This window comes from Petromyzon marinus, chromosome 72 (genome assembly GCF_048934315.1).
Source record: "Petromyzon marinus isolate PM22_M1 ecotype Great Lakes invasive population chromosome 72, UKy_Petmar_22M1.pri1.0, whole genome shotgun sequence".
NCBI lineage: Eukaryota > Metazoa > Chordata > Hyperoartia > Petromyzontiformes > Petromyzontidae > Petromyzon > Petromyzon marinus.
Genome location: NC_133738.1, coordinates 2,185,136 through 2,204,794, shown reverse-complemented (window position 1 = coordinate 2,204,794; position 19,659 = coordinate 2,185,136). Strand labels below are relative to the sequence as shown.

Below are 19,659 nucleotides of genomic sequence, written 5' to 3'. Positions count from 1 at the left end.
GCACGGGGTGGGTCAGGCCGGGCGCGAGCCGACCACACCACACCACGTCACACCACACCACACCACGTCACACCACACCACGCCACGTCACACCACACCACGTCACACCACGTCACACCACGCCACGTCACACCATGCCACACCACGCCCACACCACACCACGCCACGTCACACCACGCCACTCCACACCACGTCACACCACACCACGCCACGTCACACCACGCCACGTCACACCACACCACGCCACGTCACACCACACCACACCACGCCACGCCACGCCACTCCACACCACGTCACACCACACCACACCACGCCCACACCACGCCACACCACACCACACCACGCCCACACCACGCCACACCACGTCACACCACGCCACGTCACACCACGTCACACCACACCACGTCACACCACGTCACACCACGCCACACCACGCCACGTCACACCACACCACACCACACCACGCCACGTCACACCACGCCACACCACGTCACACCACGCCACGTCACACCACGTCACACCACGCCACACCACGCCACACCACGCCACACCACACCACGTCACACCACGCCACGTCACACCACGCCACGCCACGTCACACCACGCCACACCACGCCACGTCACACCACGTCACACCACGCCACGTCACACCATGCCACACCACGCCCACACCACACCACGCCACGTCACACCACACCACACCACGCCACGTCACACCACGTCACACCACGCCACGTCACACCACACCACGTCACACCACACCACGCCACGCCACGCGTCTGCCTCCCCCACAGTAAACCGGCGTGCTGCAGGTGGCTCGTCTTGAAGCCGCCGCTCCTGCTGCTGGAACCCCACGCCTCGTTGTCTGACTCGGGGTAAAGTTCCTGGAAGGCACGAAACCGGGGGTGCGTGTGGAGTCGCCGCTGGGATGCTGAAGCAAGGGAGGGTTTGGGTGACGCTTGTTGGGAAGCTGTTCAATAAACGCGTTGTTGCCTCCAGTTGCAGTGTGTGCCTGCGTACAACACGCTACGCTACACTATGCACTACACTACTATACACTACACTACTATACACTACTATACACTACTATACACTACACAATATAGTACACTATACACACTACACTACTATACACTACACTATACACTACACTATACACTACACTACTATACACTACACTACTATACACTACAATAACTACACTATACTATACACTACACTATACACTACTATACACTACACTACTATACACTACACTATACACTACAATAACTACACTATACTATACACTACACTATACACTACTATACTATACACTACTATACACTACTATACACTACACTATACACTGCTATACACTACACTATACACTACTATACACTACACTACTATACACTACTATACACTACATTATACACTACACTACTATACACTACACTATACACTACACTACTATACACTACACTATACACTACTATACACTACTATACACTACACAATATAGTACACTATACACACTACACTACTATACACTACACTATACACTACACTACTATAACTAAAAACTACACTACTATACACTATACACTACTATACACTACACTATACACTACACTACTATACACTACACTACTATACACTACACTATACACTACACTACTATACACTACACTACTATACACTATACACTACTATACACTACACTACTATACACTACACTATTATACACCACACTATACACTACATTATACACTACTATACACTACTATACACTACACTATACACTACACTATACACTACTATACACTACACTATACACTACTATACACTACACAATATAGTACACTATACACACTACACTACTATACACTACACTACTATACACTACACTACTATACACTACACTATACACTACTATACACTATACACTACACTACTATACACTATACACTACACTACTATACACTACACTATACACTACACTACTATACACTACACTATACACTACACTACTATACACTACACTATACACTACACTACTATACACTACACTACTATACACTATACAATACACTATACACTACACTACTATACACTACACTACTATACACTACTATACACTACACTATACACTACTATATACTACACTATACACTACACAATATACTACACTATACACTAGACTATACACTACACTACTATACACTACTATATACTACACTATACACTACTATATACTACACTATACACGACACTACTATACACTACTATACACTACACTACTATACACTACTATACACTACACTATACACTACTATATACTACACTATACACTACACTATACACTACACAATATACTACACTACTATACACTACACTCCTCCTGCACCTAGCCTGGCACAGCAGTCAACCCATGGCACGTGCTGGGTCTGTCACGTGATCTCCTCCTCCTGCACCTAGCCTGGCACAGCAATACGTGACGTCATGTGCAAATAAAAATGCGTTTCGTCAGTCAACAAGCTACTACGTGAAGTCACCTGTATATTTAAAAATAACATTGCGTCACTCAACAAACTATTACGTCACGGCACGTGTAAATAAACACAAATAACGTGACGTCACCACACCGGAAAGGTGACGTCATAAAACAGGAAGTGAAACGTATAAAACAGGGCGGGTTAATGTTGACGTTTCAATTTTTTTTGTTTAAAATGAAAAAATAGAAAATGCGTTTCGTCCCTTTGTCGCACTTTACAACGACGTCAAGTCTCTTAAACGCGCGTGTTTAATTTTTAAAAAAACATTTCTCCACAGGGACTTTTAACGTTTTAATCTTTTTTTTTTAACAAAAATCCGTCAGCCGGCCTAACGAAGGCTTTTGACCGACCTCGCCTGAGCAGCCGAAGGGAAAACCCCGCAGAGCATCTCAGGCGACACCGTAGGCTTGGGCCTAGAGCCCCGGGGGGCGGGGGGGGTGTAGATTAAACTGTTTTTTTTGTAATAATTTAAACTTTGTGTTTAACGTCTGACGCCGTGGTTGGTTGTTGTTGGTGTTGTGCCGCGTGTTTAGTGTCTAACGCTGTTGTTGTTTGTTAGGAGGAGAGGCGAATGCCTCCCAAGTTTAAGCGGCACTTGAGGGACGAAGAAGTCATCGGTTCGGGGAGCAGCGAAAGGGTGAAGAGAGACACAGACAGAGACACAGAGAGAGACACAGACACAGAGACACACAGAGACACAGACACAGAGACACACACAGAGACACACACACAGACACAGAGACACACACAAAGACACACACAGTGTCACACAGAGACACACAGTGTCACACACACAGAGACACAGTGTGTCACACACAGAGACACACACAGACACACACAGAGACACTGAGACACACAGAGACACACAGAGACACACAGACAGAGAGACACAGACACAGACAGAGAGACACACAGAGACACAGACAGAGAGACACACAGAGACACACAGACACAGAGACACACAGTGTGTCACACACACAGAGACACACAGACACACAGAGACACACACAGAGACACATACACAGTGTGTCACACATACACAGAGACACACACAGAGACACACAGACAGAGAGACACACACAGAGACACAGAGACACATACACAGTGTGTCACACATACACAGAGACACACACAGAGACACAGAGACACACACAGACACAGTGTGCCACACACACAGAGACACACAGTGACACACACAGAGACAGAGACACAGAGAGAGATACACACAGACACAGAGACACACACAGAGACACAGACACAAACAGACACAGACACAGAGACACACACAGAGACACACACAGAGACACACAGAGACACAGACAGAGAGACACACACAGAGACACACACAGACACAGAGACACACACAGAGACACACACACAGACACAGAGACACACACAGAGACACACACAGAGACACACACAGTGTCACACAGAGACACACACAGACACAGTGTGTCACAGACACAGTGTGTCACACACAGAGACACACACAGAGACGCACAGTGACACACACACAGTGTCACACACACAGAGACACACAGTGACACACACAGTGACACACACAGACACATACATACATACACAGTGTGTCACACACACACAGTGTCACACACACAGAGACACACAGTGACACACACAGAGACACACACAGTGTCACACAGAGACACACACACAGTGTCACACACACAAAGACACACAGTGTCACACACACAGAGACACACACAGAGACACACACAGTGTCACACACACAGAGACACACACAGAGACACACACAGAGACACAGAGAGAGATACACACAGACACACAGTGTGTCACACACACAGATACACACAGAGAGACACACACAGAGACACACACAGAGACACACAGTGTCACACAGAGACACACAGAGACACACACACACAGAGACACAGACACAGACAGAGAGACACACAGAGACACACACAGACACAGAGACACACACAGAGACACACACACAGACACACACACAGACACAGAGACACACACAGAGACACACACAGTGTCACACAGAGACACAGAGACACACACAGACACAGTGTATCACACACACAGAGACACACAGTGACACACACAGAGACAGAGACACAGAGAGAGATACACACAGACACAGAGACACACACAGAGATACAGACACACAGACACAGAGACACACACAGAGACACACACAGAGACACACAGACACAGAGAGACACACAGAGACACACAGAGACACAGACAGAGAGACACACACAGAGACACACACAGACACAGAGACACACACAGAGACACACACACAGACACAGAGACACACACAGAGACACACACAGTGTCACACAGAAACACACACAGACACAGTGTGTCACACACAGAGACACACACAGAGACGCACAGTGACACACACACAGTGTCACACACACAGAGACACACAGTGACACACACAGTGACACACACAGACATACATACATACACAGTGTGTCACACACACACAGTGTCACACACACAGAGACACACAGTGACACACACAGAGACACACAGTGACACACACAGAGACACACACAGTGTCACACAGAGACACACACACAGTGTCACACACACAAAGACACACAGTGTCACACACACAGAGACACACACAGTGTCACACACACACAGAGACACACACAGAGACACAGAGAGAGATACACACAGACACACAGTGTGTCACACACACACAGATACACACAGAGAGACACACACAGAGACACACACAGAGACACACAGTGTCACACAGAGACACACAGAGACACACACACACACACAGAGACACAGACACAGACAGAGAGACACACAGAGACACACACAGACACAGAGACACACACAGAGACACACACAGAGACACACACACAGACACACACGCAGACACAGAGACACACACAGAGACACACACAGTGTCACACAGAGACAGACACAGAGACACACACAGAGACACACACAGACACAGAGACACACACAGAGATACACACAGAGACACACACAGAGACACACACAGTGTCACACAGAGACACACAGTGACACACACAGAGACACAGAGACACACAGAGACACAGAGACACACAGAGACACACACAGAGACACACATACAGAGACACACACAGAGACACACACAGAGACACAGTGTCACACAGAGACACAGACAGAGAGACACACACAGAGACACACACACAGACACAGAGACACACACAGAGACACACACAGTGTCACACAGAGACACAGGTACATACATACACACACACATACATACACAGAGACACACAGAGATACATACATACACACACAGTGTCACACAGAGACACACAGACACAAAGAGACAGAGAAACACAGAGACACAGAGACACACAGATACACACATACACAGTGTGTCACACATACACACACACAGTGTCACACAGAGGCACACACAGTGTCACACAGAGACACACACAGTGTCACACAGAGACACACACAGTGTCACACAGAGACACACAGAGACACACAGAGACACACAGAGACAGAGAAACACAGAGACACACAGAGACACAGATACAGAGACAGATACACAGTGTGACACACACAGACACACAGACACACACATACAGTGTGTCACACACAGTGTGTCACACACACACAGACACATAGAGACACACAGAGACACAGAGACACACACACAGAGACACACAGACACACACACACAGAGACACACACACAGACACACACACACAGAGACACACAGAGACAGATACACACAGTGTGACACACACACAGAGACACACACACAGTGTGTCACACACACACACACAGAGACACACAGAGACACAGAGACACACAGTGACACACACACATACAGATACAGAGACACACAGTGACACACACAGAGACACACAGAGACACACACAGTGTGTCACACGCACACACAGTGACACACACAGAGACACAGATACACACAGACACACACACACATACACAGAGACACACACAGTGACACACACACAGTAACACACACAGAGACACACAGACACAACAACAACAACCGCCATTCGCCACTAAGTGGCGGTGACGTCACCACGACGCTTGTGCCAGGCTATGTGCACCTTGAGGCCACGTGAAGTGTCGAACGCCCGCTGGCAGGAGGTCACGGGGCAGACCCAGGTGCCACGGGTCGACTGACTGAGATGACTGGCTGATGCACCACCTGTGCCCCCTACTGTGCCAACCTGCTGTGCTTTAGCCACCCGGAGCTCCGCTCGCTGTTGTGAGCGTCGCTCCTCCGCCCTCCGTTGTTGTTGGAGGGCGACTGCCTCCAACTGCCCAGTAGCATCCTTCACGAGCCTCCTCCACAGAGGCCGATCTTGACACCGCTGGTACCAGTCATCGGCAAGTCCACTCAGCTCCACGTCCTCCTGTACCACATCACTCCATCTCTTCTCTAGCCCGTGCCGCGCCCGCTTAGCCCCCTCAATCCGGCCAAACAAAAGCTGTTTCGGCATGCGGTGGCTGGGCATGCGGGCTACATGACCCAGCCATCGCAGCCTTGCCTGCCGGAGGAGCTCACCGATGGGACCCTGCCCAGATCTTTCAAGGATTTGTGAGCTCCTCACACAATCCAGTCTGGTTAAACCCAGGATGGATCGTAGGCAGGCCAGCCTAAATGTTTCTAACCGGCGAAGATGTTCCATTAGGGGGGTCCACGTTTCGCAAGCGTAGAGAAGGGAGGGAATGACCGTGGCCGAGAAGACCTGAAGCTTAGTGCGGAGCGACAGACCAGGTAGCTTCCACACAGCGTTACGCAACCGATGAAAAGATATTGCCGCTCGACTGATTCGGAGTGAGACCTCTGCTGTTAAACTGGAGCCAGTCATAAGCACACTGCCCAGGTATGGGAAACTCTCCACTCTCTCCACAACTGCCCCATCACCGATTGGGAGTTGTGGGGGTGGAGTGTCCGATGGTACAAAATACCCAGGCAGGTGCTTAGTTTTGGTGGGGCTGATGGTAAGGCCCCACCTCTTAGTGGCACGCTCCAGTCTCAGCAGCAGCGTCTCCAACTCCTCCTCTGACTGAGCAGCTATTACCAAGTCATCAGCATACATAACGTGGTTGAGCAGTAGGGAGCCATCCCTTGACCGCACCCGGGCATCGATTAGCCTCCCATTATATCTGTACCATATGGAGATTCCCCCGGTACAGCTATTGAAGGCTTCACGAACTACGTGGTCAAAATAGATGTTAAATAATGTGGGAGCCAGAGGACATCCCTGTCGCACCCCAAGGTGTACAGGGAATGGCTCTGACTCCCGGCCACGTAGTTTTACCCGGGCCCGCTCACCATCATGAAGGTCCTTAATGATCGTGAGCAGAGGGTCAGGTACTCCAAAAGCACGAAGAACGACCCAGAGCCCAGGCCTACTGATGGTATCATAGGCCTTGACCAGGTCAATAAAGCAGAGATGTAGGTCTTGTTGGAATTCCCTACACCTCTGCTGTAGCAGACAGACAGAAAATATGGCATCTGTGCAGGACCGCCCTTTCCTGAAACCGCATTGGGGCTCCGCAAGCCTCTCCTCAGCGTGCCTGGCAAGGCGATGCTGAATAATCCTTGCCAGGACCTTTCCCGGCACACTGAGGAGTGAGATGCCCCTGTAGTTGTTACAGTCTGTGCGGTCCCCCTTCTTAAAAAGGGGGACCACCAGGGCATCCTTCCAATCCTGCGGAACCCGTCCAGTGGTCCAGACTGTTGTTATGATGTCATATAGGGCAGTCTGTGCACAAACGCCACCCTCCCTCAGCATTTCGCTTGGGAGATCATCTCTGCCCGCTGCCTTTCCTGGTCTCAGACTCCGGATCGCCTTCAATACTTAATCAGCAGCTGGCACCTCAGCCAGCCACTCACAGGGGGTGACTTCATCCAATATTTGAGGCACCGCAGCCTCAGCAGGGTCATCCTCACTTTGTGCCACGATGTTTTCCTGGCTGAGGGATTTTCCCTCCCCCAGGACCTCACAGAAATGCTCAGCAAATCTGCGAACCTGTTCCTGGGGGTCGGAAATTGGATCACCGTTTTTTCCCCTAATGATGGTAATAGGTGTGGCGCTGCAGGTTACTTTTTTGATGGAGTTAAATAGAGATTTGTGATCACGGGCCACTGAGGCAGACTCCATCTCCTCAGCAACCCGCGACCACCACCCATCCTTGCAGCGCCTCACGGCTCTCCGAACCTCCGAGCGAAGGCTGCGGTAAGCCTCCTCATTCTCTGACGTGGGATTCTGTAGCCGATGACAGTGGGCCTGTCGCTTTTTCTCAACCATCCTGAGCAACTCCTCTGTCATCCAGGGTGTCTGGGGAGGTCTGGACCGCGTACCCAAAGCAGCCATTGCAGCTGCATGAGTCACAGTCCTAAACCTCGCCCATTTACCCTCGACATCAGGAGGAGTCGGGGACGATGCCAATCCCAGCCGCAAGCGATGATGAAATTCTCGCTTGCAACTTTCATCAGATAACTGAGACCAGGCCACTTTAGGTTGGAATGGGGTCCTGGGTGTACACCCACCACCGGAGTGGAAGAATGGCAGGCACATCTTACAGATGACTAGTCGATGGTCAGAGGGCAGATCAGCTCCACGGTAGGTCCTGGTGTCAAGGACATGGGCTCGCATTCGCTGGTCCGTCACTATGTAGTCCAGCAGATGTTCTTGCTTGGACCCGGCATGCATCCATGATGTTGTGTGGATGCGCCGATGCCGGAACAGCGTGTTGGTAATTACAAGCCCATGGGCTGCACAAAAATCTAGCAGCCTCCTACCGTTGTTATTGAGCTGATCTGGCCCATGCCCTCCAATCACTCCAGACCAGGTGCCAGTATCATGACCAACTCGGGCATTGAAGTCACCCAACATGATGACTCTATCCCGAGGGGCCACTTTAGCCAGCACCTGTGACAGGAGGTCATAGAAGGCATCTGACTCATCGGCTTTGCCTGCATCCCTCCACGGATGTTCATCTTCGGTGGGGGCATAAGTAACCACGACCACCATTCCTCGCCTCCGGTTGATGGGAAGGCGAGCCCAAAGTAGCCTGGGGCTTACAGCTTCCCACACCTCACCGCCACGCTCCCACACCCCCTTCATTATTTTGTTCAAAAGAAGACCCACACCCTGTTGTTTGGCAGTCTGCTGCCCCGAGTAGAGGACTGTCCACCCCTCATGGTGGCAGGAGCCAGAGCTGGTCCACCGGACCTCCTGAATGCCGCATAGATCCAGGCGGTACCGATCCAGCTCCCGACAGAGGAGTGGCAGCCTCTCCTCTGCAGTGAGCGTTCGAACATTCCACGTGGCCAACCGTAGTGGCTTTTCGTTGTTTCTGGAGTAGCCCCGAGGGTAGGTATTCAATCTCCTGGCTCCGCCAATTGGGGTTTGGCCAGGAGACGTCATAGACGCCTGGCCCCCCGGGGCCTCCGGCACAAGCTTAGTTGTTACATATTTCAGTTTAATTCGTAGTTTCGTGGTAATTAATTGAAGGTGGAGGGGTTACCAGCCCCTCGCACCCATCCAGAGCCCCCGTTTAGCCCCTGTGGTGGACACATATGCCATGAGGGGAGGAGCCAATCAAAATTGGATCTCCCCCCACAGCGCTGTCCACGACAGAGTTGCCCGTCCGGCACCGCGAGGAGGTAGGGGGTTGTTTTGCCAGACACACACACAGTGACACAGACACACAGTGACACACAGACACACACACAGACAGACACACACACAATGACACACACACACACAGTGACAGACACACACACACAGACACACACAGACACACACACAGACACACACGCAGACACACACAGACACACAGACACACACACAGACACAGACACACACACACAGAGACACACACACAGATAGACACAGACAGACACACACAGATACACACACTCACACAGACACACACAGACATAGACACAGACACACACAGAGAGACACATAGGCAGAGAGACAGAGACACACAGATAGATGGATCTCTATGAGTCTCTGAGGGTTTCTATGGGTTTATATAGGTCTCTATGGGTATATGTAGATATATATGTGGGTCTCTGTGGGTCTCTATGGGTCTCTCTATGGGTCTCTGTATGGATCTCTGTGGGTCTCTATGGGTCTATATAGATATCTGGGTCTCTGTTGGTCTGCATGGGTCTCTATGGGTCTCTATATGACTCTTTGTGGGTCTCTGTGTGTCTCTGTGGGTCTCTGTGGGTCTCTCTGAGTCTCTGTGGTTATCTGTGAGTCAGAGGTTCTGTGGGTCTCTGTGGGTCGCTGTGAGTCTCTGTGGGTGTCTATGAGTCTCTATGAGTCTCTGTGGGTCTCTGTGAGTCGCTGTGGGTCCCTGTGAGTCTCTGTGAGTCTCTGTGGGTGTCTATGAGTCTTTGTGGGTCTCTGTGGGTGTTTATGGGTCTCTGTGAGTCTCTGTGGGTCTCTGTGGGTCTTTAAGCCTCTGTGAGTCTCTGTGGGTGTCTATGAGTCTCTGTGGGTGTCTATGAGTCTCTGTGGGTCTCTATGGGTGTCTATGAGTCTCTATGAGTCTCTGTGGGTCTCTGTGGGTCTCTAAGTCTATGTGAGTCTCTGTGGGTCTCTGTGAGTCCCTGTGAGTCTCTGAAGGTCTCTGTGGGTCTCTAAGCCTCTGTGAGTCTCTATGGGCGTCTGAGTCTCTGTAGGCGTCTATGAGTCTCTGTGGGCGTCTGTGAGTCTCTGTGCGACTCTGTGGGTCTCCGTGGGTATCTGTGGCTCTCTGTGAGTCCCTGTGAGTCTCTGAGTATCTGTGTGTATCTATGAGTCTCTGTGGGTCTCTGTGAGTATCTGTGGGTCTCTGTGGGTCTCTAAGCCTCTGTGAGTCTCTGTGGGTGTCTATGAGTCTCTGTGGGTCTCTGTGAGTATCTGTGGGTATCGATTACTCTCTGTGAGTCTCTGTGGGTCTCTGTGGCTCTCTGTGGGTCTCTGTGAGTATCTGTGGGTATCTATGAGTCTCTGTGGGTCTCTGTGAGTATCTTTGGGTGTCTATGAGTCTCTGTGGGTCTCTGTGAGTATCTGTGGGTGTCTATGACTCTCTGTGAGTCTCTGTGAGTCTCTGTGAGTATCTGTGGGTATATATATACGTCTCTGTGGGTCTCTGTGCATCTCTGTGGGTCTCTCTGAGTCTCTGTGGGTCTCTGTGAGTATCTGTGGGTATCTATGAGTCTCTGTGGGTCTCTGTGCGTCTCTGTGGCTCTCTGTGTCTCTGTGAGTCTCTGTGGGTCTCTGTGGGTCTCTATGTCTCTGTGCATCTCTGTGAGTCTCTGTGGGTGTCTATGACTCTCTGTAAGTCTCTGTGTGTATCTATGACTCTCTGTGGGTCTCTGTGAGTATCTGTGTGTATCTAGGAGTCTCTGTGGGTCTCTGTGAGTATCTGTGTGTATCTATGAGTCTCTGTGGGTCTCTGTGAGTATCTGTGGGTCTCTAAGCCTCTGTGCGTCTCTGTGGGTCTCTATGACTCTCTGTGAGTCTTTGTGAGTATCTGTGGGTGTCTATGAGTCTCTGTGGGTCTCTGTGAGTATCTGTGGGTGTCCATGACTCTCTGTGAGTCTCTGTGGGTCTCTGTGAGTCTCTGTGGGTCTCTGTGAGTATCTGTGGGTATCGATTACTCTCTGTGAGTCTTTGTGAGTATCTGTGGGTATCTGTGACTCGCTGTGACTCTCTGTGAGTATCTGTGGGTGTCTATGAGTCTCTGTGGGTCTCTGTGGGTCTCTGTGCGTCTCTGTGGGTCTCTGTGAGTCTCTGTGGGTCTCTGTGAGTCTCTGTGAGTATCTGTGGGTATCTGTTACTCTCTGTGAGTATCTGTGGGTGTCTATGAGTCTCTGTGGGTCTCTGTGAGTCTCTGTGGGTCTCTGTGAGTATCTGTGGGTGTCTGAGTCTCTGTGGGTTTCTGTGAGTCTCTGTGAGTCTCTGTGAGTATCTGTGGGTGTCTATGACTCTCTGTGACTCTCTGTGAGTATCTGTGGGTGTCTATGACTCTCTGTGACTCTCTGTGAGTCTCTGTGGGTCTCTGTGAGTATCTGTGGGTGTCTATGAGTCTCTGTGGGTCTCTGTGAGTATCTGTGGGTATCTGTGACTCTCTGTGACTCTCTGTGAGTCTCTGTGAGTATCTGTGAGTCTCTGCGTCTCTGTGAGTATCTGTGGGTGTCTATGAGTCTCTGTGGGTCTCTGTGAGTATCTGTGGGTATCTGTGACTCTCTGTGATTCTCTGTGAGTATCTGTGGGTGTCTGAGTCTCTGTGGGTCTCTGTGAGTATCTGTGGGTGTCTATGACTCTCTGTGACTCTCTGTGAGTATCTGTGGGTGTCTATGACTCTCTGTGACTCTCTGTGAGTATCTGTGGGTCTCTATGTCTCTGTGCATCTCTGTGGGTCTCTGTGAGTCTCTGTGAGTATCTGTGGGTGTCTATGAGTCTCTGTGGGTCTCTGTGAGTATCTGTAGGTCTCTGTGAGTATCTGTGGTTCTCTGTGAGTATCTGTGGGTGTCTATGACTCTCTGTGAGTCTCTGTGGGTGTCTGTGGGTCTCTGTGGGTCTTTGTGAGTATCTGTGGGTCTCTATGTCTCTGTGCGTCTCTGTGGGTCTCTGTGAGTCTCTGTGGGTCTCTGTGAGTATCTGTGGGTGTCTGTGACTCTCTGTGAGTCTCTGCGGAGTGCCTCACACGTGGCAAAACGACGTTGCAGGCAGCTCAACGTCTCTCTCTTTTATTTATCGTCTTTCCAGAGAAATCTCCTTGCGGACGATGACTCGGAGGGCGAAGACTTCTTCCTGTGAGTCTACTCTGTGAGATGTTGACTGCCTCGCCCGGTACGCAGGAGGTCGTGGGTTCAATCCCGGACCCTGAGAGATGTTGACTCCCTAGCCTGGTCCACAGGAGGTCGTGGGTTCGATCGTGGACGCTGAGATATGTTGACTACCTCGCCTGTTATGCAGGAGGTCGTGGGTTCAATCCCACATCCTGAGAGATGTTGACTACCTCGCCTGGTACGCGGGAGGTCGTGGGTTCGATCCCGGACCCTGTGAGATGTTGACTAGCTCGCCTGGTACGCAGGAGGTCGTGGGTTCGATCCCGGACCCTGTGAGATGTTGACTACCTCGCCTGTTACGCAGGAGGTCGTGGGTTCAATCCCGAACCCTGCGAGATGTTGACTACCTTGCCTAGTATGCAGGAGGTCGTGGGTTTCGATCCCGGACCCTGCGAGATGTTGACTGCCTCGCCTGGTACGCAGGAGGTCGTGGGTTCGATCCCGGACCCTCTGAGATGTTGACTACCTCGCCTGGTCTACAGGAGGTCGTGGGTTTGATCGTGGACCCTGAGAGATGTTGACTACCTCGCCTGTTACGCAGGATGTCGTGGGTTCGATCCCGGACCCTGTGAGATGTTGACTACCTCGCCTAGTCTACAGGAGGCCGTGGGTTCAATCCCGGACCCTGTGAGATGTTGACTAGCTCGCCCGGTACGCAGGAGGTCGTGGGTTCGATCCCGGACCCTGTGAGATGTTGACTACCTCGCCTGGTACGCAGGAGGTCGTGGGTTCGATCCTGGACCCTGAAAGATGTTGACTACCTCGCCTGGTCTACAGAAGGTCGTGGGTTCAATCCTGGACCCTGTGAGATGTTGACTACCTCGCCTGGTCTACAGGAGGTCGTGGGTTCAATCCCGGACCCTGTGAGATGTTGACTACCTCGCCCGGTACGCAGGACGTCGTGGGATCGATCCCAGACCCTGTGAGATGTTGACTACCTGGCCTGGTCTACAGGAGGTCGTGGGTTCGATCCCAGACCCTGTGAGATGTTGACTACCTCGCCTGGTCTACAGGAGGTCGTGGGTTCGATCCCAGACCCTGTGAGATGTTGACTACCTCGCCTGGTCTACAGGAGGTCGTGGGTTCGATCCCGGACCCTGTGAGATGTTGACTACCTCGCCTGGTCTACAGGAGGTTGTGGGTTCGATCCCAGACCCTGTGAGATGTTGACTACCTCGCCTGGTACGCAGGAGGTCGTGGGTTCGATCCCGGACCCTGTGAGATGTTGACTACCTCGCCTGGTCTACAGGAGGTCGTGGGTTCGATCCCGGACCCTGTGAGATGTTGACTACCTCGCCTGGTCTACAGGAGGTTGTGGGTTCGATCCCAGACCCTGTGAGATGTTGACTAGCTTGCCTGGTACGCAGGAGGTCGTGGGTTCGATCCCGGACCCTGTGAGATGTTGACTACCTCGCCTGTTACGCAGGAGGTCGTGGGTTCAATCCCGAACCCTGCGAGATGTTGACTACCTTGCCTAGTATGCAGGAGGTCGTGGGTTTCGATCCCGGACCCTGCGAGATGTTGACTGCCTCGCCTGGTACGCAGGAGGTCGTGGGTTCGATCCCGGACCCTCTGAGATGTTGACTACCTCGCCTGGTATACAGGAGGTCGTGGGTTTGATCGTGGACCCTGAGAGATGTTGACTACCTCGCCTGTTACGCAGGATGTCGTGGGTTCGATCCCGGACCCTGTGAGATGTTGACTACCTCGCCTAGTCTACAGGAGGCCGTGGGTTCAATCCCGGACCCTGTGAGATGTTGACTAGCTCGCCCGGTACGCAGGAGGTCGTGGGTTCGATCCCGGACCCTGTGAGATGTTGACTACCTCGCCTGGTACGCAGGAGGTCGTGGGTTCGATCCTGGACCCTGAAAGATGTTGACTACCTCGCCTGGTCTACAGAAGGTCGTGGGTTCAATCCTGGACCCTGTGAGATGTTGACTACCTCGCCTGGTCTACAGGAGGTCGTGGGTTCAATCCCGGACCCTGTGAGATGTTGACTACCTCGCCCGGTACGCAGGACGTCGTGGGATCGATCCCAGACCCTGTGAGATGTTGACTACCTGGCCTGGTCTACAGGAGGTCGTGGGTTCGATCCCAGACCCTGTGAGATGTTGACTACCTCGCCTGGTCTACAGGAGGTCGTGGGTTCGATCCCAGACCCTGTGAGATGTTGACTACCTCGCCTGGTCTACAGGAGGTCGTGGGTTCGATCCCGGACCCTGTGAGATGTTGACTACCTCGCCTGGTCTACAGGAGGTTGTGGGTTCGATCCCAGACCCTGTGAGATGTTGACTACCTCGCCTGGTACGCAGGAGGTCGTGGGTTCGATCCCGGACCCTGTGAGATGTTGACTACCTCGCCTGGTCTACAGGAGGTCGTGGGTTCGATCCCGGACCCTGTGAGATGTTGACTACCTCGCCTGGTCTACAGGAGGTTGTGGGTTCGATCCCAGACCCTGTGAGATGTTGACTACCTCGCCTGGTACGCAGGAGGTCGTGGGTTCGATCCCGGACCCTGTGAGATGTTGACTACCTCGCCTGGTATACAGGAGGTCGTGGGTTCGATCCCGGACCCTGCGAGATGTTGACTACCTCGCCTGGTCTACAGGAGGTCGTGGGTTCGATCCCAGACCCTGTGAGATGTTGACTACCTCGCTTGGTACGCTGATCTCTCTCTCTCTGTCTGCGTCAGGACTGGCCCCACAATACCGCGCCTGCCACAGAGGAGCGATGCCATCACACAGTGAGTGGCGTCATCCCCATCACCACCATCACTATCACCATCACTATCACCATCATCAGCATCATCACCGTCATCACTACCATCACTACCATCACCACATCACCATCACTACAATCATCACTACCATCACCACCATCATCACTACCATCACTACCATCACCATCATCACTACCATCACCAACATCATCAGCAACATCACCATCATCACCATCACTACCATCATCAACATCACTACCATCATCCCCATCACCACCATCACCAACATGATCAGCATCATCACCATCATCACTACCATCATCATTACCATCACCAACATCATCAACAACATCACCGTCATCACTGCCATCATTACCATCACTGTCATCACTACAATCATCACTGCCATCACTATCACCATCATCCCCATCACTACCATCACTATCACCATCATCAGCAACATCACCATCATCACTACCATCACCATCATCACTACAATCATCACTACCATCACTACCATCACCAACATCACTACCATCACCGTCATCCCCATCACCACCATCACCACCATCACTACCATCACCACATCACCATCACTACAATCATCACCACCATCACTACAATCATCACCACCATCACTACAATCATCACCACCATCACCACCATCACTACCATCACCACATCACCATCACTACAATCATCACCACCATCACTACAATCATCACCACCATCATCAGCAACATCACCATCATCACCATCATCACTATCACCAGAATCACCATCATCATCATCATCACTACCATCACCGTCATCACCGCCATCACCATCATCACCGCCATCACCATCATCACTACCATCACCGCCATCACTACCATCATCACTGTCACCACCATCCTATCCTGATGTTGACGATGCTGATGTTGTTGGTGGTGGTGGTGCTGATGATGATGGTGTTGATTGGTGGTGGTGTTGATAGGTGTTGGTGGTGTTGATGGTTGTGATGGTGGTGGTGATGATGATGGTAGTGATGGTGTTGATAGTGGTGTTGATGATGATGGTGCTGATGGTGATGTCGATAATGGTGGTGGTGATGGTGATGTTGATGTTGTTGCTGCTGATGACTATGCTGCTGATGATGTTGCTGATGATGATGGTGATGATGATGATGGTGCTGCTGATGATGATGGTGATGATGATGATGCTGCTGATGATGATGATGATGGTGATGATGATGATGATGCTGCTGATGATGATGATGATGCTGCTGATGATGATGTTGCTGATGATGATGATGATGGTGGTGATGATGATGATGGTGCTGCTGTTGATGATGATGCTGCTGCTGATGACGCTGCTGCTGCTGATGATGACACTGATGATGCTGATGATGACGATGGGGTTCAGGGTGCAGGGCCGGGTGGACGAGGTGGTGGACGTGATGCGGAGTAACATCGTCCGGGCGGTGGAGCGTGGGCAGAAGCTGGAGGAGCTGAATCTACAGTCCGGTACTTGTGGTGGTGATGGTGGTGGTGGTGGTGGTGATGGTGGTGGTGGTGGTGATGGTGGTGGTGATGGTGGTGGTGGTGGTGGTGATGGTGGTGGTGATGGTGGTGGTGGTGATGGTGGTGATGGTGGTGGTGGTGATGGTGGTGGTGGTGGTGATGGTGGTGGTGGTGATGGTGGTGGTGGTGTTGGTGGTGTTGGTGGTGATGGTGGTGGTGGTGATGGTGGTGGTGGTGGTGGTGGTGATGGTGGTGGTGGTGGTGGTGATGGTGGTGGTGGTGGTGGTGATGCTGGTGGTGATGGTGATGATGGTGATGGTGGTGATGGTGCTGATGATGATTGTGGTGATTGTGGTGATGGTGGTGATGATGATGGTGGTGGTGGTGGTGATGGTGGTGATGGTGGTGGTGATGATGGTGGTGGTGGTGGTGGTGATGGTGGTGGTGGTGGTGATGGTGGTGTTGGTGGTGGTGATGGTGGTGTTGGTGGTGTTGGTGGTGATGGTGGTGGTGGTGATGGTGGTGGTGGTGGTGATGGTGGTGGTGGTGGTGGTGATGGTGGTGGTGGTGGTGATGGTGGTGGTGATGGTGGTGGTGGTGGTGATGGTGGTGGTGGTGGTTGTGGTGATGGTGGTGGTGGTGGTGATGGTGGTGGTGATGGTGGTGGTGGTGGTGATGGTGGTGGTGGTGGTGATGGTGGTGGTGGTGATGGTGGTGGTGGTGGTGGTGATGGTGGTGGTGGTGGTGATGATGGTGATGGTGGTGGTGCTGGTGATGGTGGTGATGGTGGTGGTGGTGGTGGTGATGATGATGATGGTGGTGGTGATGATGGTGGTGATTGTGGTGATGGTGGTGGTGATTGTGGTGATGCTGGTGGTGGTGATGGTGGTGATGGTGGTGGTGATGATGGTGATGATGGTGATGGTGGTGATGGTGCTGATGATGATTGTGGTGATTGTGGTGATGGTGGTGATGATGATGATGGTGGTGGTGATGGTGGTGATGGTGGTGGTGATGATGGTGGTGATGGTGGTGGTGATGATGGTGGTGATTGTGGTGATGGTGGTGGTGATTGTGGTGATGCTGGTGGTGATGATTGTGGTGATGCTGGTGATGGTGCTGGTCCTAGTGGTACCGGATGGCACCGCTGTGGTGGGCAGTGCCGTGGGGGGAGGGCCGACTCAGATTGGCCCCTCCCCTCATGGCGTCAGTGACCACCACAGCGGCCAAACGGGGGCTCTGGACGGGCGCGAGGGGCTGGTGACCCCTCCACCTTCAATTAATCACCACTAAACCACGAGTTAAATATCTAACTAATAAGCCCTTGCCGGAGGCCCCGGGGGGCCAGGCGTCTATGACGTCTCCTGGCCAGACCTCAATTGGCGGAGCCAGGAGATTGAATATCCACCCTCGGGGCTCCTCCAGAAACAACGAAAAGCCACTACGGGTGGCCACGTGGAATGTTCGAACGCTCACTGCGGAGGAGAGGCTGCCCACTCCTCTGTCGGGAGCTGGACCGGTACCGCCTGGATCTCTGTGGCATTCAGGAGGTCCGGTGGACCTCCTGAATGTCATCATGGTGATGATGATGATGGTGATGTTGATGATAGTATTGATGATGGTGGTAGTGATGGTGGTGATGATGATGGTGATGTTGATGGTGATGTTGATGATGGTGATGATGGTGATGGTGATGTTGATGATGTTGTTGGTGATGTTGATGATGTTGTTGGTGATGATGGTGATGTTGTTGGTGATGATGGTGATGTTGATGATGTTGGTGATGTTGAGGTTGGTAATGTTGATGATGGTGATGGTGATGATGGTGATGATGGTTGTGATGATGATGATGGTGATGTTGAGGTTGGTAATGTTGATGATGGTGATGTTGATGGTGATGATGGTGATGTTGATGTTGTTGGTGATGTTGATGGTGATGATGGTGATGTTGATGATGTTGTTGGTGATGATGATGGTGATGATGATGATGGTGATCGTGATGATGATGTTGATGATGGTGGTGTTGATGATGGTT

General features: G+C 51.6%; 1 protein-coding gene across 1 annotated transcript in view; it reads left to right on the top strand.

Moving 5' to 3' along the window:
* Positions 1-2,625: 2,625 nt before the first annotated feature.
* The window catches only part of LOC116938185 (vesicle-associated membrane protein 4), a 30,059-nt gene continuing 13,025 nt past the window's right edge, over positions 2,626-19,659 (top strand). Inside the window, exons 1-5 of the mRNA XM_076055651.1 lie at positions 2,626-2,938; positions 3,097-3,174; positions 13,322-13,368; positions 16,096-16,146; positions 17,527-17,627. Of these exons, the coding sequence (XP_075911766.1) occupies positions 3,109-3,174; positions 13,322-13,368; positions 16,096-16,146; positions 17,527-17,627 (265 nt within the window). The 5' untranslated portion in view covers positions 2,626-2,938; positions 3,097-3,108. The remainder of the gene's footprint in view (positions 2,939-3,096; positions 3,175-13,321; positions 13,369-16,095; positions 16,147-17,526; positions 17,628-19,659) is intronic.